Source organism: Schistocerca americana, chromosome 5 (assembly GCF_021461395.2).
Source record: "Schistocerca americana isolate TAMUIC-IGC-003095 chromosome 5, iqSchAmer2.1, whole genome shotgun sequence".
Classification (NCBI taxonomy): domain Eukaryota; kingdom Metazoa; phylum Arthropoda; class Insecta; order Orthoptera; family Acrididae; genus Schistocerca; species Schistocerca americana.
Genome location: NC_060123.1, coordinates 637,534,494 through 637,561,826, shown reverse-complemented (window position 1 = coordinate 637,561,826; position 27,333 = coordinate 637,534,494). Strand labels below are relative to the sequence as shown.

The following is a 27,333-nucleotide window of genomic DNA, read 5'->3' as shown; positions in this document are numbered from 1 at the left end:
GACGATTAGGCGTAAAAATCTAATCTTTCCTTCTCCCTTTCTTTTAAGCTGGTCGGACGTTGATCTGTGACGTTCACAAAGATATGCAGCATCGTTTGCCACTAACAGACAACGACACATTCTTCTGCGCCTCATTACAACCCAATTATACATGTGGCACGACCTTACGATGGCTTTGCTGGGTCAAAACAAGGATATCTTCTTTATAGTTCGAGTATATTGATGTGTAATTGACAGATTTCAGTGGGATGGGGCGGGGGCATGGTCATTGATACTAAGGCTGTTGGTAAGATATCGACACCGATTTATCGATATTTTTCCAAAAGTATCGATTGCCGATATTTTTATTGAGTATTGCATTTTGATCTCAATTTTGGTAAATATTTGAAACTGTTCTTTTGAAATAGCAGTAGAACATAATTTACTTTCACTGTGTGAAGCAGTATTACTACTTTTCGAGCTTTCAATACGTCCAGTCTTTCTCTTTGACTGTGCAAAGCAAGTATCTAAATGATAAGATTGGTCACTGCGGTGGATGGAGACTTGTGAGGGAAATACTGACGTAATCGGCGCTGCCAACAGAAAGTACTCCGTTCAACTTCACCACGCAGTTTTTACGCTAGAACTGCTAGGTCACTAGCTTTGGCAGAAATGAAAAAAAAAGGAAATTCGACAGAAGTGTTCCAGACAAAATCCGATATGTGACGAAACCAAACGACGGACTCTTCGAACACCTTTTATTGTGCTATTTACCTGCAGTTAACATTGTTAGCAAACTGGTTATCGCTAAGCGTGAACGTTCATAGTTTTCCTTTCAATTCTTGCTCTAATTACGGGCAGGCTGCTAGCTTGTTCATGTACAGAATATCTAAGAATAAACCAGTACCTAAATATACAGCTCTAAAACCGTCAGTATATTTACAATGTGCTGTCGATATTTTTATCGGGCGGTACGTCTATATCTACCTGTCGATATATCTATACTTTGTTCGAGATATCGGGCGACGGTACAGGCATATTTTTTAAATGTCGATACAGGGGATCCCCGATATTTTTAAAAATATCAACAGCCCTAATTGCTACTGGCGTGCAGCCGACCGCGCTAGACAAGGCTGTGCATCCGTGTGCAAAATAACCAACACAGCGAGCACGTGACACTCTGTAGAAGAATGACGATTGGCTTACAACTGGTTCCTGCCACTCTACTCGCGAAAACGTCGATCACGAAGTTATTTTAATCGAAGTTAATCATTTAAATAATGCTGTGAACGTGTGTTAAGTCTTTCCTTTTCAGCCATGTAAGCCTCGCATCTTTTACGAGCTTAAGTGCAGTTTTCCACGAGTTTCACGAGCGAACTGTGCGCTGATGCATACTGACCGCTTCCGTCTTGTTGCAGGTCCGACATCCTGGTTGTAAGCGACGTCATACAGAGCAAGAGCCTATGTAACCTGGTGATGGTGAGTACTTCCTCTCTGTACTCCTTACATACAAGCCTGCCAGCTGACGTCATTACTTCGGCAGATGCTGTTTGAATAGTTTATAGGCGTTCTCTTGTTCGCTTTTCCTGACGGGGCAATCCTAAAGTATTGTCCACTTGTCCTGCTGATAATATAACATCAGTTCTGTTCCTATTCCATTCATGTCTGAAACAATAATGCTTGTTATTCCAAGAGTCACACTTCTTTATATTCTAAGCATGTAAGCAAGAAGTTCCCAACTCTCGTGTTGCAATATTCACGGTGTGCCATACTCATCAGCAAACATAGAAGAGACTAGAAACTGATACGGTCCAGAAAATATGGATCTGCAATAAGCCGTTAGCGAGATAATTGTTACCACGCGGGGTATCCCAGCGGTCTAAGGCATCTTGTCACGGTCCGCACGGCTTCACCCGTCGGATTTACTTATATGGATATGGTGTCTCTTCTTTCGGACATGTCCGAAAAAACAGACACCATATCCATGTAAGTATATAGTTCTGGCGATACAGGCCATGACCTCCGAACTCTTACGGGACGTGGTAAGAATGTCCTCTACGAGTAATGACTGTGTTGGGTAGGGACACTACGAATGTAGTGTGTGGACGTACAAGGTGAGAATGTGGGTCACGCGGGAGGAGTGCGCGAGATAGTCCCTGCAGTCGCCCTATCCTATGTGCCCTCGGTGGCTCAGATGGATAGTGTCTGCCATGTAAGCAGGAGATCCCGGGTTCGAGTCCCGGTCGGGGCACACATTTTCGCCTGTCCCGGTTGATATATATCAACGCCCGTCAGCAGCTGAAGGTATTAACATATAGTTCGAATTTAGTTCTAATTCCCCCGTCGGAGGTTCGACTCCTCCCTCGGGTATGGGTGTGTGTGTCGTCCTTAGCGTAAGTTAGTTTAAGTTGGATTAAGTAGCGTGTAAGCTTAGGGACCGATGACCTCAGCAGTTTGGTCCCATAAGAACTTACCACAACGTAAAAAAAAAAATATAATTGTTGTTACGAGCTGCCAGTGACGTCTGTATGAAATATTGTACTACTAAAGCAAAACGAGGTTAATGGAATGTAGTCGAATTAAATCGGGTGATGCTGAGGGTATTAGATTAGGAAATGAGACGCTTAAAGTAGTAAATTAGTTTTGCTATTTAGGGAGCAAAATAGCTGATGATGGTCGAAGTAGAGAGGATATAAAATGTAGATTGGCAATGGAAAGGAAGGCGTTTCTGAAGAGAAATTTGCTAACATCGAGTATAGATTTAGGTGTCAGGAAGTCTTTTCTAAATGTGTTTGTATAAAGTGTAGCCATGTATGGAAGTGAAACGTGGACAATAAATAGTTTAGACAAGAAGAGAATAGAAGGTTTCGAAATGTGGTGCTACAGAAGAATGCTGAAGATTAGATGGGTAGATCACATAACTAATGAGGAGGTATTGAATAGAATTGGAGAGAAGAGAAATTTGTGGCACAACTTGACTAGAAGAAGTGATCGGTTGGTAGGACATATTCTGAGGCATCAAGGGATCACCAATTTAGTATTGGAGGGTAAAAATCGTAGAGGGAGGCCATGGGATGAATACACTAGACAGATTCAGAAGGATGTAGGTTGCAGTAGGTACTGGGAGATGAAGAAGCTTGCACAGGATAGAGTAGCATAGAGAGCTGCATCAAACCAGTCTCTGGACTGAAGGCCACAACAACAACAATACAGATCTGTGTCATATGCAGAATCAGATTTATGTCGTACACTTCACTGTTGAGAAAATTCAAGTCAGAAACATGCAGAGGACTGGTGATCTCGAAATGCACAACGAAGGAGTTATGCAAATTGGTCACAAATTGATATTCACACAAGTATCGACGTGCAGCACAATTTCACCGCGCACTTGGCAAGAATAGTAAACAGGGGATGTGTTTGATACCAGTGCGTAAAGTCCGTGTACTCAGTTCCGTCTCCAACGATCTCGTTGTCGATGGGACGTTAAACAGTAATGTCCTCCACCTGAACTCAGTTGGACAGTAACTATTCTTAGCGGAAAGGTGCATGAACAATTTAAGCGGATGTCAGCATTTTAGAGACGATGCGTAGCTGGGCTCAAAGAAGCCGGTTGCAGTAATCGGCGAGTAAGTCGACATTTGAATAGGAGCAGTGCTGCTATTCGACGATGTTTGCAGGAATGGGTGAACCGTGGCCAAATACAGCGTCGAGTAGGAAGCAGTCGACCTAGAGACATGGCAGGGCGTGAGGACCGAGCAATCATAAGAGAGGCATTCACAGCCCCGGATTCATCATTATCATCGATCCGACGAGCAACTGGTGCTTCAGTGACCACAAAGTTTATTAATAGGCGGGTCACAGAAAGGGGGCTGAGCTCACGGCACCGTTTGCGCCATCCACGAATGGTAGTCGGCGTACACATCTCTACACTGACAAACCCGCTTGCAATGGTGTCGAGCACATTCGGACTCGAATCTCACTGACTGGAGTAGAATTGTCTCCAGTGGTGACTCCCACTCCGAACTGAGCTCCTATGTCCAGCGAAGAGGTGTCTGGAGACACACCAAACAGCGATGGCACCCCAACCTGAGTGTCGCACGCCATCTCCGGCGCCTTTACAGTAAAGCGGTACGTCGAAGATTCTCTACGCCCCGTTTTGTTGCCCTCCGTGGCAGGCCATCCTTAGTGTATATTTCAGCAAGATAATGACCGCCCGCGCACGGCGAGAGCTTGTGCTGGTTGTCTTGGTGCTTGCCAAACTCTATCTCGACCAGCAAGATCCCAAATTGAGAACGTATGGAGCACTGTGGGCAGTGCCCTCCAACCAGCTCGCAATTTTGACGGCGCTAACGCGCCGACTGGACTGAATTTGGCTCGCTGTCCCTCCGGAGGATATTCAACAGCTCTAACAATCAGTGCCAAGACCAACAACTGCTTGCATAAGGACCAGAGTTCAGCCAATATGTGAAGCTATTTCTCTTGAATAAATCATCCAACTTGAACAAATCATCCAATTTTTTTCTGAAATCGTGATCATTTGTTTATTTGCACATGTGAACCACTTCTGCCGATTTCCTCCCCATTCGGATAATTCCTTTGTGGTGTGCCTTTTGTTTTCTTAGAGAGTGTATAATGAGGTACCGACTGGACATCCCTGTATAAGTATTGAGTCACTACTTGATGAGATTTCAAAATGGTGCAAAGATTAGCATGTTGATTTGAATGTTCAGATTTCAATGTTCAGAAATATAAAATTGTGCGCTTCACAAAACGAAAAAACATAGTATTGTATGACAATATTTGTAGTTTTAATAAACAATTTTGGAACAGCGGCCGGCCGCTGTGGCGGAGCGGTTCTAGGCACTTCAGTCCGGAACCGTGCTACGGTCGCAGGTTCGAATCCTGCCTCGGGCATGGATGTTTGTGATATCCTTAGGTTAGTTAGGTTTAAGTAGTTCTAAGTCTAGGGGACTGATGACCTCAGATGTTCAGTCCCTTAGTGCTCAGAGCCATTTGAACCATTTCTTGGAACAGCGATCGAAAAATTTTTCTTTTTAAAATTCAGTCTTGATCGCACCATGTATGCCACAAGAACATAGCTGGCCGGTTTCGGTCATATCACATGACCATCAGTGCAAAACGGGTTCACATAATCGTGAAAACGTAAAAATTGGTTGACATGAGGTAGAGTGAGAAGAGGTAGGCGGAGCATCTTCGTATTTAAGCGTATACCAGTCACTTTCTGGCACCAGTTGACATCACAGCAACTGAGAAGAGTGCTCCCTCCACCTACCATCTACGAAGGATACCATGGGTATAACAAGTCTTATCGTATTTTATCCTTATAAGCATTTTGTCATATTTTATTGTCAATTTATTAAGGTTTCTATTACTTTCTAAGTTAAATTACAGGTCTGATGACGGTCATGTGATACGACCGAAACCGGCCACCTATGTTCTTGTAGCATACGTGGTGCGATCAAGACTGAGTTTTAAAAAGAAATTTTTTTAAATGTTTGTAGTGATATTAAATGGAACGACCGTCTAGACTCTTTTGTAGGTTAATCAGGTGCCAGGCTCCAAAAATGGTTCAAATGGCTCTGAGCACTATGGGACTTAACATCTATGGTCATCAGTCCCCTAGAACTTAGAACTACTTAAACCTAACTAACCTAAGGACAGCACACAACACCCAGTCATCACGAGGCAGAGAAAATCCCTGACCCCGCCGGGAATCGAACCCGGGAACCCGGGCGTGGGAAGCGAGGACGCTACCGCACGACCACAAGCTGCGGACTGCCAGGCTCAGATTTATGAGGAGGACACAAGGAATATGTAGCCAAAGGAGAACACTTGCAAAACGTTCGTGCGGCCCATCCTAGACTATTGGACAAGTGTATGTGACGAATACCAAATAGAACTAACAGGGGATATTTAACGGCTACGATGGCCACAGGTTTGTTCGACCCACGGGAGTGCGTCAAGGAGACGCAAAACGTAAGCCTTAAATGACAGACGCTTGAAGATTGACACAAACTATCTCGTGAGAGCATATGTATAAGGTCGAAGAACCAGCTGCAAATGAGGATTCTAGGAATATATAATTGACACTTGTTAATTCGAACCTCGATAAATTGAATTTCTCGATAAATCGTAGTAGTAGACTGATTCCTTGAAAATATTTTGATAAACGGAAGTCATCTTACGTGTTTCGGTACACTCGATAAATCGAAGCGATTGTCGTGATAGATCGGCCACAAACGCTTTATAACTCGAAGTTAGCAGCCATCTGTCACTCGGTAACTGGGATTTTTTAATCAATTATTGCGGTAATTATTTGAGCAGTCAACTCTCTGCAACATTTCTTTGTTTATCTTAGTGAATAACGCACTAGAATATACAAATCAGTTGTAAAAATTACTTCAAGGAAGTGCATATGTTTTGTTACTGGGGCCGTGAAATGAGGATACAGAAAAAAAGACTATAACGAAAACTTTTGGTATTCCGCCGTCCAAACTGTCGACAACCTTGAAGCACACAGATCGGATTGCAGAAAATGTATAACATGGGCGTGCGAAACGGACCTGAAAAGGTGAGTTCCTGAGTCCTGAAGAATGGTTACTGAAATGGTTACTGAAATGGCTTAGTCATTGTAGTGAAAAAAGGCCATTAGATATTATGCGCTTACTTAAAACTTAACACTGCAAAGATTTTGGTTCACGATATAGGATAGCATTTAAGTTGGTCGGGATGCCCAACGTAAGTTTCGGAAGCTGTGACCTTGTCTGATAAAGCACTGGGGGGGAATGAATGACTGCTTCGAGAAATGCCTATTATTCAAGGAGGCAAAAAATCAACTGCAACAATACCACAAGAGCGGAGAGATGGACGCGCGTTTCCACACTATGTGACGCACTCTTCCTGATTTACGACACACCGTTGCGTTTGACAGTTTGACGAAGTGGAGGTCGGCGGTGACCTGAGGGACACAGTAGCTTAGGTTATTCCGTTTGACAAGAACGAAGAGGAAGGAGAAGAAGCAGAGCCGTTTCCCTGCGTCACTCCAAAAGAGGAAAAGTCGTCATTGGGCACAATCTTAGAATGGAAGCAGAGATTATATGTTTTCGGCTTTGGTCACAACAGAAAATGCGTTTGACCAAACACGCTGGTGAAGGTCACTGAGGCAGATCTCTGATACGTTTACAAAATAAAATTTCACTTTACTTATGTATTTCGGAACTTTGTGTACGAGGGGGTACCAAAAAATAATAATAATAATAAAACAAAACCGGAAGAGCACTGCCGTGGCGAAACTTGTGTAGTATGCATTTCTGCCGCTAGGCAGCGCAGCCTATGTTGTCGACTGACTTGTTCTTGCTAACGCTGTTTTGTTCTTGTTTCGTTTTATATGACGGCAAATTTAAGTGAACAACGTGTAGCTCTTAAATTTTGTTTTCTACTCGTTAAAAGTGCTGCTGAAACTGTTTTAATGTTGAAACCAGCTTACCAACGTGACACACAAGTGTACGAGTGATTTGCTCGATTTAAAAGTGGAGTGATTTGCTCGATTTAAAAGTGGCGACATGTCGACTGATGACAAATATTGTTTTGAAAGTCCATAAATTGCCAGAATCGACGAAAATATTGAAAAAATTCGAAAGCTTGTGCTGACAAACCGTCGATAGACAATTGATAGCTGTCAGAGATTAGTGGGTTATCTTGGAGCTCGGTTCAGCGAATTTTACCGGGACGTTTGGGCAGACAGGAGACTGGTTTTTCCACCACAACAACGCATCTGCTCATACAGCCATCTCCGTTAACACAGTTTTTAGCTAGAAATGACATAGTTACGCTACCCTACGCAGCTTACTCGCATGACCTGGCTCCATTCAACTTTTTCTTATTTCCGCACATGAAGAGGAGCATGGAAGGACACCGATTTGACAACATTGGAGAAGTCAACAAAAAAAAAAAAAAAAACAAGGGAGGAGCTGTCAGCCATTTCAAAAAGATGACGGCAGAAAATGCTTCGAACAGTGGAATTCCCGGTGGGAAAAATATATTAGTTGCAGGCCTTTGGGAGCTGGGTAACGCAAGGAAGGACAATTGCATGACACTGTGGATTACACGAACGTTATTGTAGCTACCTGCATCCTTGAAGGATCGTTTCTTCCACGATGGCTATGGCATTAAATGGTTCAAATGGCTCTGAGCACTATGGGACTTAACATCTGTGGTCATCAGTCCCCTAGAACTTAGAACTACTTAAACCTAACTAACCTAAGGACATCACACACATCCATGCCCGAGGCAGGATTCGAACCTGCGACCGTAGCGGTCACGCGGTTCCAGACTGAAGCGCTATGGCATCTTCCAGCAGGATAACCATCCATGTCTCAAGGCCAGAATCGCGCTACAGTGATTTGAGGACCATTGCCATGAACTCACGCTAATGTCTTGGTCATCAGATGCACCTGATATGAACCCAAAAGAAGAAATCTGGGGTGCCGCCGGGCGTAACTCCGCATCGACAAACCACCAGCCGGTAATTTACGGGAACTGCGTGTCCTGTGTATTGACATATGCTACCTCATACCTCCGGAAACCTACTAAGGACTTCTCGATCCATGTCACACGGAATCGCTGCTAAATTGCGTTCCAAAGGTGGACCAACTCGCTACGAAACAGGTGGTCATAATTTTTTGGCTCGTCACTGTATTCGTAGAACTACACTATTAAAATTATTGTAACTTGCCGGCACTTTGGGATGAAGTGCTTTTTTCCAAATCTTTCTGACATTACAGCTCAACAGGTGGACGTCTTGCAGCGGTATCGGAGGTTTACGCGTCACCCCTGCCTTTCGTTGCTCGATTTGAATGGAGAGAGAAGTGGTGCGTGTAGTGACGTACGCGCGCCACAGAGCCGCGGTTGGCTGGGTTATGGCGCCGCGCTGCGTGCGCACACACACCCGCACACGCGCGCAAGCGCTGCCCAATCAGCGACGGCCGCGGGCCACGGCTTCATTCAATTAAAACTTGCCGTGCGCCGCCGGCCGGGCCTCTCCGCTCTCCTCTACACTCGCCTCATCTTTTATTCAGACGCCCTCCGCTCTGACTCAGCGTCCCCTGCCATTCTCTCTCATCTCTCCCGTATAAATTTTCGCCCTCCGGTCTCTCCGCCACGCCGTGCATAGCCTTTTCCCTCTCAGCTTAAAACCCGTCCGCTGCACTCACGTCAATTTATCATAGTCTCAATCCTCTCCCGCCTTCCGCACCTCGTTTCCTTTTACTTCCCTTCCTCTTCCTACAATTCTTTCCTCTTCCTCTTCTTCCTACAGTACCTAGTCTCTACACGAACGCCCCTTCGCGCCTTAAAAGGCTTTCATTGTAGACGGAAGGATTTTCGGTGAGAATAAATTCGTGCTACTTCTTTTGTTTCCTCTGCTGCAAACTAGGAGTTCGTCTCTGTAAAATGCGCATTACAGTTGAGACGGGTGGCACAAAATGAAAGTGTCCCTCTTTGGTTTTCAGCCGAAATTGGCCTCAATTCTGTTCTTAGATTCATTTTGCGAGTGACTGTGTCCCGTATAAAGGAAAATGAACACTAAATGTAGTAGAGCTGCCGGCCGGAGTGGCCGAGCGGTTCTAGGCGCTACAGTCTGGAACCGTGCGACCGCTACGGTCGCAGGTTCGAATCCTGCCTCGGGCATGGATGTGTGTGATGTCCTTAGGTTAGTTAGGTTTAAGTAGTTCTAAGTTCTAGGGGACTGAGGACCACAGGTGTTAAGTTTCATAGTGCTCAGAGCCATTTGAACCATTTTGTAGTAGAGCTATTTTTCTATTTGGGCAGCGAAGTAACAAACGATGGCTAAAACAGGGAGGATATAAAATGCGGATGATAATAGAACGAAAAGATATTAAAAAACTAAAAATCCGCCTCGATTGCGAAAAAAAGCACCTAGTGTTAAACCAGGTTTCGGCGTAGATAACTACACCTTCTTCAGAACAACAATAAAATCCACAGGTCGTGTCGACACGTGTGGTTTCACAAACCCTCTCATCTGTGCTGTGGCAGTTGCACGATGTGCAACTGCTGCCTTTACGATACGACGATCCTGGCGGGCGTTTATGCTGCATGGACGTCGGGAACCTCGTCTACTAATGTGGGAATGTTTACGCGACCACTGATATCAGCATCGTTGCAGAACTGACGCAGTACGTGCAACTTGTGTTGTGTGTCCGAAAGGACCATCCCACCACCCGGAAGGCCACAATTTGGCCCCTTTCAAACTCACTCAGTTGGCTCTATGAAGCACGAGTGCTTCTACGTACATGGTTATCTGCTTGCTTCACATGGTAGCACCATGCTGAGGCTGTGAGCATTACCAACTAAAGCGTAGACACAGGTCGCGTTCTGGTAGCTATGCAGCTACGCTATCTTCTGGCGGACGACTTTAAAACCGGTATCAGTACATCTACTATCCTCCAGGTGGCAAATGTTGTCATCGGACTTTCCAAGTTTGCTAGTTTTTTCCGACAATGTAGGCATACTGATTCACAACGGAGATTTGTGTATACAATTTATAAATATTTGATGCGAATCGACTCAACTATGATGATGCTTGTAGATTAATTCATTCCTCCTGAAAATTTTCTTGGCGTGTTCTGCTTACATTGTTTACATTATAGAATTTGGAATTAATATTGATTAAGCTGACGTTGTTCACTGAATTTTAATCATAACTATACGCAGCGGCGCGAAAAACAAAATTAGTTGGTTCAAATGGCTCTGAGCACTATGGGACTCAACTGCTGAGGTCATTAGTCCCCTAGAACTTAGAACTAGTTAAACCTAACTGCCGGCCGAGGTGGCCGTGCGGTTAAAGGCGCTGCAGTCTGGAACCGCAAGCCCGCTACGGTCGCAGGTTCGAATCCTGCCTCGGGCATGGATGTTTGTGATGTCCTTAGGTTAGTTAGGTTTAACTAGTTCTAAGTTCTAGGGGACTAATGACCTCAGCAGTTGAGTCCCATAGTGCTCAGAGCCATTTGAACCATTTTTTTAAACCTAACTAACCGAAGGACATCACAAACATCCATGCCCGAGGCAGGATTCGAACCTGCGACCGTAGCGGTCTTGCGGTTCCAGACTGCAGCGCCTTTAACCGCACGGCCACTTCGGCCGGCAACAAAATTAGTGTTGTGTTAGACAATTAGTCCAGCTGTAGAAACATAGTGCCACTCTTGGAAGGCCGGATGGGTCGTTAGTTAGCAATATAATTTTTCTGAAAGTATGTCTCTGTAGTGTGGAAGTGAAACGTAAATGATAAACGCTACAGGTCTACGTACATCTACACTTACATATACACTCTGCAAATCACACTTACGTGCCTGGCAGAGGCTTCATGGAACCTCCTTCATAATAATTGCCTATTATTTCAATGCCGAACAGCGTGCGGGAAAAACGAACACCTACATCTTTCCTTGCTTTTACTATGATGATCTACTCCCTATGTAAATCGGTGTCAATAAAATATTTTAGCATTCGGAGGAGTAAGTTGGTAATTGAAATTTCGTGACAAGATTCTGCCGCAATGAAAAACGCCTTTGTTTTAATGTGACCACCCCAAATCCTGTATCATATCAGTGACACTCTTCCCCTATTTCTCGATAACAGAAAACTTGCTACTCTTCTGTGAATCTTCTGGATGTACTCTGTTAAACCTATCTGGTAAGGATCTCAGACCGCGCTCCAAAAGAATAGTGTAGGCAGTCTCTTTAGTAGATCTGTTACATTTTCTAAGCTCCCTGATAACAAAACGCAGTCTTCGGTTAGCCTTCCCCACAACATTGTCTGTGTGTGCCTTCCAATTTAGCCGCGCGCCTGCCCCGTCGGAGGTTCGAGTCCTCCCTCGGGCATGGGTGTGTGTGTCGTCCTTGGCGTAAGTTAGATTAAGTAGTGAGTAAGCTTAGGGACCGATGACCTCAGCTGTTAGGTCCCATGAGACCTTACCACAAATTTCCAAGCTTTCCTTCTAGTTTAAGTTGTTCGTAATTGTAATTCCTAGGTATTTAGTTGAATTTACGGCCTTTGATTTGAATTATTCCTCGTGTAGCCGAAGTTTAATTGATTACTTTTAGCACCGATGTGGATGACATGATACTTTTCATCATTTAGAGTCAATTGCCGATTTTTGCACCATACAAATATCTTTTCTAAATCTTTTTGCAATTTGTTTTGATCTTCTGATGACTTCACTAGATGATAAACGACAGCATCATTCCCAAACAACCTAAGACGATCGTTTATATAGAACGGCAGAGGGGCCATAACACTACTTTGGTCAACGCCAGAAACCATTTCTGTTTTTCTCGATGACTTTCCGTCAGTTACAACTTACTGTGACCTCGCTGACACGAAATTACGAATCCAGTCACGTCTTTCGCAACGTTATGGTGCAGGAGAATGCTGGAAATTACGCTGCATGACACAGTGAAGGTTCACTTTTTCGAAACGTCGTAATTGTCTCCCATTGCGAGATAGAAGTTTAAAATTTGGCTGAAAGGTGTAAAAGCGTGGCGTCCTTCGACGTACCCCTAGAGCTGTACGGTGCTTCAAACAGCGAGGTGTCAACACATGTGAATAACAACGCCACGTGGGTATGTCACACCATGGGAAAGATAGACACACCTCCCCATATTATCCACATGTCAGCCCCTTCTCTTGATGCGTGTGCAGTGGAGGTCAGAACGCAACGCTCATCGTTTGAATAACGCTGGCAGAAGAAAACATTTCAAACACATCGCCGTTCAGAACCGACATGAAAAGGCCTTAGGGGCTGGCATTAAGGGCGGCAATTAAACCACCCCTTTCCTTGGTGCGTTTATTCCAACACAAATTTCGCGGTCTAAAATGAAAGTTGGCAGTGCGATATGCAGCAGGACGATGTTCTTGATAATCTTAGACGCTGGTGACGTCACCCGGACGCTTCAACCCCTTTCCAAGGACATCGTAGACCAGCAGCCGCATTGAATTTGATCGCACACGCCTGGAGTGCTATACGACCACGTTTTTTGTTCGGCGTACAGGGTGGAACCACTAGGGACCGTTTAAAGCCATTCGACGAAATTTGAACGCGATCTGAAGCAGCATCAGTCCGGAAATTGAAGCGGCCCGCCAGAGGCGATATTCCCGAACGTGTCCTTCATTTTGTTTTCTAAAACCGAACAGGAGAGCGATACAAAAATTGGACATGGGACACGAATAAGTATCGAACTCGAGCCAACGATTGAACTATCACGGACGCTGTTATCCACGTTATCAGAACAAGCGACAGTAATTGTGTCTGGCGGGCCGCTTGAATTTGCAAGCGCAACGGCCTGGTTGGCTAGAACGTCAATGCTAATTAACTCTGAAATGGCGCAACGTATCAAATTTTTTCTTAAAAATTAATTCTCAGCATAACCTACCCTGCAACATCCTTACAAGCTTTTTTAGACTGTTTCTGACCACCCTGTATGTTACGACACTGCTTGTGTCGTCTTGTTAGCCTACTATTACCTACATTTTTTTCATAAATACGCTCTTTTCTGTTTTCAGATCAATCTGAAGCTGATCATAATTGAATAAACAAATATTCGGGATCAGAGACTTTTGGGGTATTTAAAAATTGTGTACACTGTGCTTGTCTATCCTTTTGTGAAGCACTGTTGCGGGGTATGGGATACTTAACAGATAGGCCTGATGGAGGATATCGAGAAAGTTTAAAGGAGGGCAATTTGTTTTCTATTATTATGAAATAAGGGAGAGAGCTAGGGTAGCAATCATTAAAATTAAAGCGTTTTTTGTTGTTGCGGTAAGATCTTTTCACGAAATTTCAGCCACCATCTTTCTTCTTCGAATATGAAAATATGTTGCTGAATCTATCTACGTGGAGAGAAATAACCATCGTTATAAAATAAGAAAAATCAGAGCTTGCACAGAAAGATTTAGGTGTTCATTTTTCTCAGAATTATTCAAGAGCAGAACGGTCGTCAAATAGTCTGAACGTGGTTCTATGAAACCTCTGCGAATTGCAGAGTAATCTTATATATGTAGAAGCGATGTTAGTTCGAATGCCGTGAGCGGAAACCAGTTTGTTCGGGACAGAAAGGAATAGCAGGAATGGCAATGTGACTTAATACCTTCCTCTGCTGAGGTGAACAGCTTTATTCACAAACGGTTTCAGCATACAAGGCCATACTGAGATAGTGGAATTTATGTACGAAAGCAACTGGCGGTGTTGGTTGTCTCTTTCGTGCATAGCTTACATTCATTCAGGTGACTAGAGATCGTTATGTAGGTTGAAACCGGTAGTTAACAAGTTTTATTCAACTGATGAATGTGTCAGCCACAGTGTCATTCCTGTAATGTATCGTAGCTGTGGAGCACTACTTAGAATGGAAGAGGCTGATGACATGGAACAGGTTGGCGACGTGCCTCGTTCGGATCGACCGTTAACGAGCGTAACGACAGACAACGTGGGGCAGGTGCGGTACGCTACGGCAGGCAGTAGCAGACTGTCCCGAGCTCTGAAATTGAAGAAACAAGGTAGCAACGCAAACGTCAACAAAGGCTTCCGGAAGCAGAAGGGCCGGTCAGATTGACTGGCCAGCAGCAGGTGACGGAGATGGAAACTGCTGGAGATTTCGTTGCCACGTGCGGACCATCGTCACTGGAAATGAGAGTAGGCGCTAGTATTTCAATTCGTAGTCAAGTAGAGAGCTATCACCAAGCCGTGCAATCAAATCCATCCTTTGAATGTGTCTTTGAAATACTGATACATAGTAGTTAATTTAACTTTCTTACGGTGTTTCCCTCGTACGTAAACATATATTTCTCGTAATCTGGCGTGAAACTAGATTTTGACAACGTTTTAATCTTAGAAAGGAAAAGAAAAATGTGACCATTTTCTTTCGGTTATGAAATAGAGATGATCCACTTCGAAACAGTCGGCTTAATATGTTATTTTCAATTGGATCATAAGAAATCTGGAAGACAAAATTATTAGTTACAAGACTGCCAAGTTTCGTTTTTGACTCACCTGTGGATGTTTTCGGCCTTGGTGATCTTGGATCACTGCCTATGAGGACGCTACCACAGCGGAGCAAGTCGAAGTCCTTGAGCGAAACTGCTCAGGAAGAGCCACACCATGAGCATCGCGAGCGATCCACCGACATCACGGAGGTATTTTTTTTTTTTCTATTTAGTAATAAACCGGTATGGATGTAGGATTTAGGTTGAGCGGTAAGTGTCTATGCCAGAAAAAATATTTAACCAAATTAAACGCTCTTTATTGATTCTTGAGAATATTTAGTGACACCAAACACAAGTGAATCAATGAGCCAAGAGGCCAACATCTCATTACCAAATTTAGCATTTAATAACAGGAGGAACACTTCAAATTTAATTTTGCGGTGATACAGTTCCGACTAACAGGGAACGGATTCGCGGATTGGTCCCTTCTACAGTTAAGGCACTACTAAAACAGAGAAAAAGTAAATTGTAAAAGGTGCAAAACCTAAAATTTTAAGGCAAGCCAGAATCGGCCACAAATAACTTACGTAGTGAAATTCTAAGGATTCCTTTTAACAACTGAGCAACAAGATAATGAAACCTTTAAGTTAAGCTCTATTAGTAAAAAAAAGCTTTAAAACAAGGAGCCTTAAAAAACTAAGCAACAAGTAAGATTTAAAATTTGTGAACTAAACTGTAGATAATGAAATCTTTAAGAACATTTAAATAACCCCGACCTATTGGAAAACTTCGACTTTACGAATTTATTTAAGCTAAACTTTACAGCCAACTCAATAACTCTGTTCCTACATCACAGCAGACAATTGATTTATAAACAGCTTATGTACCTTTGATATTGCACAACAGATCACAAAGAGGTAGGTAAAGAAGAAATTTGAGTTCTACAACTTACAGTACGTGGTAAGACTAATGTTCAAAAAGATAGACGCTAAGCAGAAAACAAATGGCCATCAGAAACAGATAATTAAAACCACAATAAAAAGCACAAATGGTGTTCAAGGCGAATCATTAGGACAATAACACTTGGAGAAAGTGGCCCGGGCAAACAGTTCGTTTTCAAATAACAGTTGATGCGTCGAACACACGCGGTACTTGCCTTTACCAAAGAGGACCTTACCAAACGATTCGTCCAGCTGTTAGTCAACAATTTTCGCAAACGACCCCCTTGTCTGTGGCCACCATACTGCAGAGTGTACCAGGTCAAATCTCGTCCCAAAATAACCAAGGACGTTCGAAGTGCTGGCCGGTGCGGCCGAGCGGTTCTAGGCGCTTGAGTCTGTAACCGCGCGACCGCTACGGTCGCAGGTTCGAATCCTGTCTGGGACATGGATGTGTGTGGTGTCCTTACGTTAGTTAGATTTCAGAAGTTCTAAGTTCTAGGGGACTGATGGCCTCAGATGTTAAGTCCCATATTGCTCAGAGCGATTTTTGAAACGTTCGACGTCAAACAAATCACTCAGCTCCACCGAGACACCATCGCCTCACGTACGTCACAAGTGATGCTGGGCACGAGGATACACATGCTGCCCAGAACTGAGACTGAGTTTTGCCCCTCGCACCTAGCGGACTCTGACATCAGCGTTACCACGGCTGCTCCTACACTCCTCACGGATTTCGCCCTCAACTCCACAAATAAACATCGACTTTTACCAACAAGTCACAGCCACTGGGCGGAACTTGACTGTTCCTCTTTCCGGGCCGAATCTAAGCGAGCGCCTCAGCTCACCCACGGCGGCGCCACAAAAGCGGCCGCTGCCAACCTTAGGCGAAATGATAGCACACGTAAAATCAGTTCGAGCTATCGCACTCGAGATCGAGCCAGCACCAGACTGGATCAAGAACATTGCAAATACATGGATCTGATGCATCTTTATACATGGTGATTCTTTCCACCGTCTACACTCTCTAGGGATTGATCGATGAGACGGATCGGAACAAAAAAGCAGTAATGAACTTATTTCCGAAATTCCACGGTTTCCTTGCTAGAGACCATTCATTCACTCATACATTGTTACAGAGACTGCGGTCTAACACGCGCTGTGCATGCAGCCACAGTTACAGCATGTGCTGAAAATGTTTTCCATGTGCCTCAGCGCCTGCGTGTACGCGCCGTAGCATGTTCTGCTCCACACATTCACATCGGCCAGGGTGCATACCAGCAGTGTCAACGGCGGTATGAATGCGCTGCTCCAGTGTCTCCACGTCGCCGGCCGCGGTGGTCTAGTGGTTCTAGGCGCTCAGTCCGGAGCTGCGCGACTGCTACGGTCGCAGGTTCGAATCCTGCCTCGGGCATGGATGTGTGTGATGTCCTTAGGTTAGTTAGGTTTAAGTAGTTCTGAGTTCTAGGGGACTGATGACCACAGATGTTAAGTCCCATAGTGCTCAGAGCCATATGATTTTGAAGAAACGCCGATAGTTCCGGCCTGTTAGGCGACGGGGAAGGAAGATTGGTCCCAAAATACGGTCGCCAATTATCCGGGACCACACATTCCGGGTGCACCGATGCTGGTGATTCGCTTTCGCCATACTATGGGAGTTCTGCCCGCCGGTTAGCCGCGCGGTCTAACGCCCGGCGGGTTAGTGTCGAGGTCCGGTGTGCCGGTCAGCCTGTGGGTGGTTTTTAAGGCGATTGTCCATCTGCCTCGGCGAATGCGGGCTGGTTCCTCTTATTCCGCCTCAGCTACACTATGTCGGCGATTTCTGCGCAGAGACTGTCTCCACGTACGCGTACACCATAATTGCTCTACCACGCAAACATTTGGGGTTACACTCGTCTGGTGTGAGCCGTTCCAGGGGTGGTCTACTGGGGGCCGAACTGCATAATAACCCTGGGTTCGGTGTGGGGCGGCGGTGGGGTGGGTGGACTGCTGCTGCAGGATGTTGTGGAGTTGTGAACCACTGAGGGCTACGGCGGGACGAAGCCTCTCCGTCGCTACTAGGTCCCCGGTTCAATACATACATACAGATGACTTTACGAAAGTTGAAGTTACCACTCCGTGTAAAGGTGGTCTCATCTGTGAGTAGGATGGATGACACACATCCCGGAATACGAAACCTTTGTGTACAACACTGTATCACATCCACTACAAGGTGAGTCAGCAAGGGAAGTGAATCTCACACAAGATTACCAATTGCTATGGGAGGAGAGGGCGGTAGGGTATGACGAACGAGGGAGCAGTACCACCCTCTGTGAGGAAACGTCCATACTTTAACTGTGGCTGCGTGGTACAGCGCTTATTACACCGCAGTCTTTGTAACAAAATATGGTTGAATAAATGATCGTTAGCATGGAAACCATGCATTTCCAGACATAAGTTCATTATACCTTTCCTGTTGGCGACCCTCTCATCGATCAATGCCTGGATTTTGTGCGCGGTGGAAAAAATCGCCCTGTATACCTTTGCCACAAGATAGCTTGTAAGACTATTGAAAGTGAACAATCGAGGAGAAGGGGCGATGAGGCGGAAACGATGGTTGGTGACTGGTGGATTGGCTTTCGAGTGCGAGGACACGACTTACGCATTTTAAATATTTGCAGCGTACCAATGTGTACTGAAGAAAGACGGTGCCGGCCGCGGTGGTCTCGCGGTTCTAGGCGCGCAGTCCGGCACCGCGCGACTGCTGCGGTCGCAGGTTCGAATCCTGCCTCGGGCATGGATGTGTGTGATGTCCTTAGGTTAGTTAGGTTTAAGTAGTTCTAAGTTCTAGGGGACTGATGACCACAGCTGTTAAGTCCCATAGTGCTCAGAGCCATTTGAACCATTTTTTGAAAGACGGTGATTACTGTTGAGTAAACTGCCAGCTCTGCGCTATGCGTTTATTCGTGGATGAACGGAGACAGTATTGGCGTGTACGAGGGACACAAACATTACATTATTTAACGGTCAAGCTGGTTTTATTCTGCCTTATATAGTAGGGTGTCGCGCAGGAATGCAAAATACAGTAACCATTTCTAGATATGACATATTAACAGAGTTTTTTATGTAGTTAACTTACGGGCGTAATCTGATTCGACAATATGAAAGTAAACAAATGTCGTGTGACGAGGGCCTCCTGTCGGGTAGACCGTTCGCTGGGTGCAGGTCATTAGATTTGACGTCACTTCGGCGACTTGCGTGTCGATGGGGATGAAATGACGACGATGATTAGGACAACATAACACCCAGTCCCTGAGCAGAGAAAATCTCCGACCCAGCCGGGAATCGAACCCGGGCCCTTAGGATTGACATTCTGTTGCGCTGACCACTCGGCTACCAGGGGCGGACTCGAAAATAGTAAACCTATAGAGTACATATGTAGTTTCACAGATTGTACAATCAGAACAGAAAAATAAAGAAACAATTGCATCACACGTACGGAAGTAATAGTAATAATAATAATAATAATTAATAATAATAAACAAAATAATAAGATCAGTTAGAATTACATAACGTTCAACTAACGAAGGGAAAGCAGACCCCAAAAAGAAATTTGCTACAAACTCCGAAATGTCTTTTTGCATGTCAGGAAAATGTTCTCCCATATAACGGTTCATGCGTAAACAGTTAAAAAAATTGTCATAAGTGGGGTTTGAACGCTCTACCTTCTCACGCACGCGAGATCAGCAATTCGATCACTCACACGCTTTTCCTGCGTTCCGTAGTTCTAGTCATACTTTTAGTTACCGTTTACGCATGTTCTACTCCACGACGGCGCACTACACGAACTAAGTCGGTGTTTTGGTTCACACTCTACTGACACAACGTTTGGTACCGTTTTGAGTGTCTTGGCATCTGGAGGTTGGGCGGTAAGAACAATCATTACAACATTACGAATTGCTCGTGAAAAACTCAGCTCCGCCAGACTCCGGAAACGTTACAGAACTTTGTCGACTTCTCATTTCTTGTCGCTGAGCGAATGTTAAACTGGCAGCCTCTGAACGTCCCCGCTCGACGCAGCGGCTTACCGCTTCGTGGCAGAGGGCGTGCGAAATCGCTGAAAACTCAGCACCTGCGCGGGACGGCCGCCCTCACGCCTGCGTGAACACACACGTGCGTGGAACGTGCCACGTGCGTAGCAAACACGTGTCCAGGTTCGTGAGCCAGCCCAGGGCTGGAAACGGTGGCCGCCAGCTGTGCAAGCCCGGGACGTACGGCGTTCCCTCTACACGGATGGCGGATAATCGCTTGTCCTTACGCCTTGTTCATATGCAGCAACAGCGGGATACTGGATCATGCAAAAAGAAACAATGAACTTTTGGAAGGCAGTGAAATTGTAGCACTGCGGGTAAAAGAACGTGGAACGAAAGAGAACGACGCGATTTAGGTGTTCTGAGACAGACAAATGTGTAACAACGTTACTTTGCCATACAAATAATCTACAAAAATAATTGTGATTCCGAGTAGCTCAGGCATACTCGGTCTCAAAAGTGATGTTTATGGACGAAATCTAGAAGCCCGTTAGAATGAGTGCGTACACTCTAAACCTGCCCCCTCTCTCTCCTTAAATATTTTCATCGAGGGCATAAGAAATCACCAGATAGTCCACGAGATAATAGCATAAGTAAACTTACTGGAAGGAATGATAGCAAGGTCATGTAATGTCAACGCCAATATTTTATATCACCAGTGTACGCGACAGTGCTCGAGATTTATGAAGTGATGAATATTTTTCCCGAAATGACTTTTAAGGCCAAAAAGACTTTTACTATATTGTTACTTATTTTTATATTATGAAACGTAAATAATTTCCAACAATAATATGTTTTATTATTTTTATAACCAGTTTCCTTCAAAGAATAAACATATAACAAAAGATAATACCAGTAAAAGAATGTACTGGCATTGTATTGTCTGTGAAACTTTCTATCTTCTATTGTTATCTATGATGCATGAAGGGGCTGAGATCGAAGATAAGCTAAGGCCTGTTCTTTCAAATATTGTAAAACGTCGTCATAAGAGATCAAAAGAAAAATATAACGTACAATGTACTAAATGTAATTCTAGTGTGGAGTTTTATTTGTAACTAGATAACCAACTATGAATGATTTGTGTCCGCCGCAGTCCAGACTGTTCTTTGTCTGCTGCCATTACGCGATTGTATGGAACGGCAATTTCGAACTGCAGAAATAATCAGACATTAATTCTTTCGATCGATATTACAATATTTGAACTCCAAGGACAAGAACCCACAGGAATTTATAATTTTTCTATTCTAACACCGAAAATAACATTCAGTAGAACAATCTTAGACTTTACGTAAATAAAATAAGTTTTGTGGCTGGTGCGTAAGATTAATTTTTCTCAGAGTAATTTATGAGTGACTTTAAATAAAAATATTTACGACACCAGTGTTGTTATGGGAAGAGGTTGTGGTGTAGTATATTAATTATTTGGTGCATACATTTTAATGTCACATACTGAATTGTTGAAACAGCATTTCAATATTTATTTGTAGTGATAAGATACGACAAAATAATTCATTATAGTCGGGCTCAGCAGCACATAAATAAGAATTATCAGAGATTATTTCTTTCTTTCAAATAATACCGTTATTCTTGCTGCTACATTTTCATACGTTTTACAACAACTTTAAACAGAACCAAAAACCGATTATAGTCTCCATGAATTGAACTAAAGTGCACAGCAACGCCCTGGATAACGAGATTGCTGACACTCTTCCTAAGCAGGCGGTGACCTCAGGTATGGAAGACGATACACACGTTCCAGCGAACGATTTATTACCGGTTTACAGGAAGAGGTTTCGGATTGAGTACGGCAAAGAATGGACAGCTTCCCAGGCGACTAAAGGAAAATACTGTGCGCCAATAACTCCAATGCTACCAAGCAGGCCTTCATACGATGGACTTATGTGTTCACGGAAAGCTGCAGTTTCTATAGGGCGGTTGAAGTTCAACCACTGTCAATATGCACAGCAGTTACAGCGTATACACATAGTACCATCTCCACCCTGTGACTGCTGCCAAGTGGAAGACACTAATCACACATTTTTTGGATGGTTAAGTTCCTAATGAATGTTGTGAGCAAGAAATACCAGTTACCAACATCATTTCCAACGTTGTAGGTAATCACAGATTTTGCATTGTATGAAACTTCACTCCTTTCTAGTGGAAGCGAAAAGTGCGATATGAACTAAATCACGAAAACTAATTTTTTCTAATCTCAGTTTGTTATTTCAAGTTGCTTTTGTCTCTTTGTTTTATATCATCATCATTAATGTTTGTATCTATACCAGCTGTACGTCATTATGATGTACTTATGTAGACGCTGTAAGGGGGATGCTCAAAGGGTAGTAATAATACAAAAAGTTAGTACAAGTTATGACTAGCTGATTGTTCTTTAACTGCGTTTTTCTAATTAAAAAAATTAAAAGCTGTTTTCATTGGATATCAGTAACAAAAAGAATATCAAAGGGTGTGGTAAGAAGGAAGCAATGTCCTAAAATAGACTGCTGTGAATTTACGAATGAGTTTACTGTTGGGTCCGAAAAATCTAACAGAGGCAGAAAATCGCATCAGTCTGTCGGAACAATATTAGAGCAGGTGGAAGATATTTGCAGAGAAAATTATTTTTTACTAACAGAAAAATTCACCCAAGCCGTTACTAACAATCAATAGTCACATCGGAAATCTTGGAAACATCTGGTATTTAAGAGAAATGTGAAAACACGGGTTAGAAAAATCAACCATGCACGAAAGGAGACACAAAATGGAAGGAGCACACAGATTATGGAGGAAATTTTACAGCGAAAAGTGCATATGGAGAAATGTAAAAGTAACTCATTACAAAACCTTAATAAAAACAGTGTGTCTCTACACGATCAAATTTCTAGTATTGACTTATAAATCAGACTAACAGAAACTGTGGGAAAAAAGAGTTTTGACGAAAATATCGGGTGTAATAAGAAGCACAGAAGCCTAGACTTAATTAATAACGGTAGAATTTATTATGTCATAAAGATATAACAGAAAAAAAACAAGAAAATGATATATGTCTTTTGACATTTATATATAGAATGCAGAACAATACGATTGCAAGAGAGATCGTTAAGTATCTCTGCTTGTCACCCCATTTTTCTCTATTCATTGGGATGTTTTCCAACAGACTTCATTATTTTCACAGTATTTGCTACAAACAAGCGCCACATTTGAATCTTGCCATCTCTGTAATGAGTAGAGCCTAAATATCCAAGCAAATGCGTGTATTGACCATTGTATAGAATAAATGGATATGTCGAAGATTTTTTATTTAATATCTTGTATTTGAAATTGATATGGAATATAAACAATTTTCCTGGCTTCAATGGAGATATTGCAATAACTTGCATAGGCATTACTCTTTTTTCTCGTGTGATTTACGACCAAACTGAAAATTACGTAAAAGTTATGGTAATTTGTTTGAACTAATTATTATTTTAAAACTGAAAAATTAGGCAATTTTTGGACTGCTTTGGTTCGTAGAACAGTGTTTAAATACAAGACAGTATGTCAAAATCATTTTCTTCCCCAGTCTATGTCAAGATATTAGTGGACAAAGCAAAAGTTTTCCTTTGTCACCCACAAATGAAAGTGGGCAGAGGGAAGTACAGTACGCACATTTTTAGTTGTTCTTCCTGTGGCATACTGCAATAAATTGGAACATTTCGTATCGATAAACATTTTTCCCACTGGCGCCATTGTCAAAATCTTACTGTTGAGGCACTAAACATGCGAGGGAACTAGTGGTGTGTCGTGGTGAATTGTCTGGCGTTGACAGTTTAAATAATAACGCAATTAGCGATTAATTACTTGTGGTAATAATTGTATTTATATAAAATTATCTAACACGATCTGAAATGCTCAATATGGTTTTGAAATATCGTTTTCTCTACTAACTATTAAGTGCTACAACACCTTTAAAGCATTTCATGTTCCTTGATACATGTCAGTAACGCATTTGAAGATCAGCGTCTATCTGTATAATGCACAATCTCGAATCTGTGTTTCTTCCGTGTCAGATTTACACCTTTGCAACTTTTGGTACGATGCGCGTGAACTCTTCGGTTGGCAGTTCCGAACCGGAGACAGATGAACATTCCCCTCTCACGTCACCACTGACCGCAGCGACAATGGTACTCTGTCGCTCTCCCCCCACCTCAACGCCATTTAGGTAAAACACTACCTTCTAATGTTCGTGCTGTAACAAATACGCTGCCGCTCACATTCTAATGGACCCGTGGATATCTGTATAAATTTCTGCAGAACTGTGAAATGTACAGTGTGTTAACTGTAAGACGGCAGAGTTGCGAGGGGAGTGCGGGGAGAGGAGGAAGCAAGCACTGGCTGGCGAGGGGAGTGGAGCCGTTCGGGGAGGGGGGGGGGGGGGGGGGGAGACAAGGCACGCCTACCAGTTGCAGTGCTGGCACTACAAATTGCGCGTCATGCTTGCACGAAAGCAGGCGAAAGGCTCGCTGTAAATGTTGTTCGTAAACGAAACTGAAATCGTCATGTACATTAAAATCTATGTATATGAAAATGAATGTATGTATGTTTGTCTACTATGCGCTCACAAACCATTCATCCGATAATTTTGCGAGCATCGCTACGAAATACTGGTTTCCTTCTAACCGTAGACCTACCGGTAGGGGTTGTTGGCGACTCCCGAGATGGGCCAGCAACTGCCTCTTCACTCATTTTGATAATGTTTAGTACAACTGCACAATAAAAAAGAAGAAAAGTACAGCGCAAAACAATAACGAAGCAGACGACAATGGCTACCTTGTACAACACAGTCAGCAACGTAATGTTGGCAGCAGTCGAAAGTGCATGCCTACCGAAGCCTCCCGACGTTTACCGACTTCTACCGATTCAGGACTAGGGAGAGGTCTGCCATCTAAAAGTTTACACACTGTACATACCCCACTTACCAGTATTGCAAGATGAGACCATGTTCCAAAACAAACTGAGGAAACAATTTTAAGAACGGACATTGTTGTTGTCGTTGTACGCGCAGTTTTAGTTAACGGCTCACCTCAAAGGCGTGCGTGATGCAGAGGGAGCGTCGTTTAGCCGCAATGTTCGTGAGAAGGGGAATGCTGACTTGGCTCGACATCTGTGCTGCCAATCCATAGGTGCGTACACTTCCTACGGAACCAAACTAATGCCCGTCGGCCAACGTTTTGGATAAAAGCAGGTGCCAAAGTACATATAAAACAAACTGAATTTTGATACTGCGCATTTTTATTGTTTTTTGCGTCATTGTGCAATTTTGTCTTCTAGCAGTTCATGAATGCAAGCATGATTCAGCATGGAAATTGGGACTTTAATAATGATTCTTCACGAATCCATGTTACTTCCGTGTGATATTTACACCGTAGTGACGGATCGGTACGAGGCGCACGCACCACCTTTACGTTGGCAGTGCCGAGAGAGAAATTAATAAATATGCATTTCCCCATTCACGACCCCTCTCCTTACAGAGTCCTTACTACTTTCCCTATTAACCACCCCCCCCCCTCTCCTCCCCAAGACAATGAGCTAATCTGTCACAGCCGGCCGGTGTAGCCGAGCGGTTCTAGGCGCTTTAGTCTGGAACCGCGCGACCGCTTCGGTCCCAGGTTCCAATCCTGGCTCGGGCATGGATGTTTGTGGTGTCCTTAGGTTAGTTAGGTTTAAGTAGTTCTAAGTTCTAGGGGACTGATGAGCACCGATGTTAAGTCCCACAGTGCTCAGAGCCATTTGAACCATTTTATACACATACACACATATATACATTACCTTCGTATTTACGTACTGCTACCAGAGATCCACTTCATACACGTTGCTTGTTGCAGGATAAGCCACAGACCTCGAGGCGCATTCTCTAGTAGGGCTGGCAGATCGACAACACTGGCCACACCGTGCGTGCTCAGTAAACTTTTTTTATTATTACTCTTTGAGCATCCCCCGTACAGACGTCTAAATAAGTACATCATAATGACGTACAACTGGTATAGGTACAAACACTAATGATGATGACATGCCGCCCGGAGTGGCCGGGCGGTTCTAGGCGCTTCAGTCTGGAACCACGCGACCGCTTCGGTCACAGGTTCGAATCCTAGCTCGGGCATGGATGGTGTCCTTAGGTTAGTTAGGTTTAAGTAGTTCTAAGTTCTAGGGGACTGATAACCGCAGATGGTAAGTACCATAGTGCTCAGAGCCATTTGAATTTAATCTGTCACATCTTCAGGTGCTTGCTGTAGGTGTGCAGTATTGTTATTGCGAAGGGGGGCGCGAAGTTTTCATTTTTCGCAATAGAAGGGCGCGACAAGCAGAAGTTTGGGAACCCATAGCCTGTACAGTGAGATTAAGTGACGGTCCGCAGGTACAATAGCAAGTCTGCTCTGCTTCAGCCGTCGTTTCAAACTGTGCATTTCAACGTTTTTCGACTTTTAGTTTTGAGTGTGTACACCTGTGAAAAGTTTAAATAATTGGTGTGGCGCTGTGACGTTCTTATTTGACCACAGTCTGCGGAATCGTTAAATCATGTTGTAAACATGTTCCTCCGAGAGCGCCAAATACAAGATGCTGTGTACATTAATGTTCTTGCTGTGTCAGTATAATGCAGATGTGTAGATTACTGTTCTTCTTGTGCCAGTATAATGTAGTTAGTTTCAAGATTTAAATATCACGTGAATTAAATTAAATTTACTGTCATAAATTATAAATCTGTTATCTGGAAATGTTGTGACTTGGCAAGACAGCCAAGCCACTATGAGAGGAAGCCGAAGGCACGCGTTTAAGCTCACGCAGGCTGGCGTGAGGTCTGGAACAGTTAAGGGAATAGAGACTAGCAAAAAAGGTACGTAGCTTCTGGAATACTTTAATCCATAATTGGTGAACATCGGTCTGACAGTAAATGCATCACAAGATAAATAGCAAATGATAATGGCGCCTTGCTAGGTCGTAGCAAATGACGTAGCTGAAGGCTATGCTAACTATCGTCTCGGCAAATGAGAGCGTATTTTGTCAGTGAACCATCGCTAGCAAAGTCAGCTGTACAACTGCGGCGAGTGCTAGGAAGTCTCTCTAGACCTGCCGTGTGGCGGCGCTCGGCTGCAATCACTGATAGTGGCGACACCCGGGTCCGACGTATACTACCGGACCGCGGCCGATTTAAATGCTACCACCTAGCAAGTGTGGTGTCTGGCGGTGACACCACAGGAAGCTCTAAACACGTCGTACACATTCAATAACCACGATGGCACGCAGCATTTTATATGCAGGGTGTTTCCTTGTTATCAGGACATAGAGATTGAGCCATTGAA

General features: G+C 43.8%; 1 protein-coding gene across 1 annotated transcript in view; it reads left to right on the top strand.

Annotated features, from left to right (window-relative positions):
- Positions 1 to 27,333, top strand: part of LOC124616600 (breast cancer anti-estrogen resistance protein 3 homolog) — a 1,084,307-nt gene that overhangs the window by 873,271 nt on the left and 183,703 nt on the right. Inside the window, exon 5 of the mRNA XM_047144920.1 lies at positions 1,398 to 1,458. Coding sequence (XP_047000876.1) covers positions 1,398 to 1,458 — 61 coding nt within the window. The remainder of the gene's footprint in view (positions 1 to 1,397; positions 1,459 to 27,333) is intronic.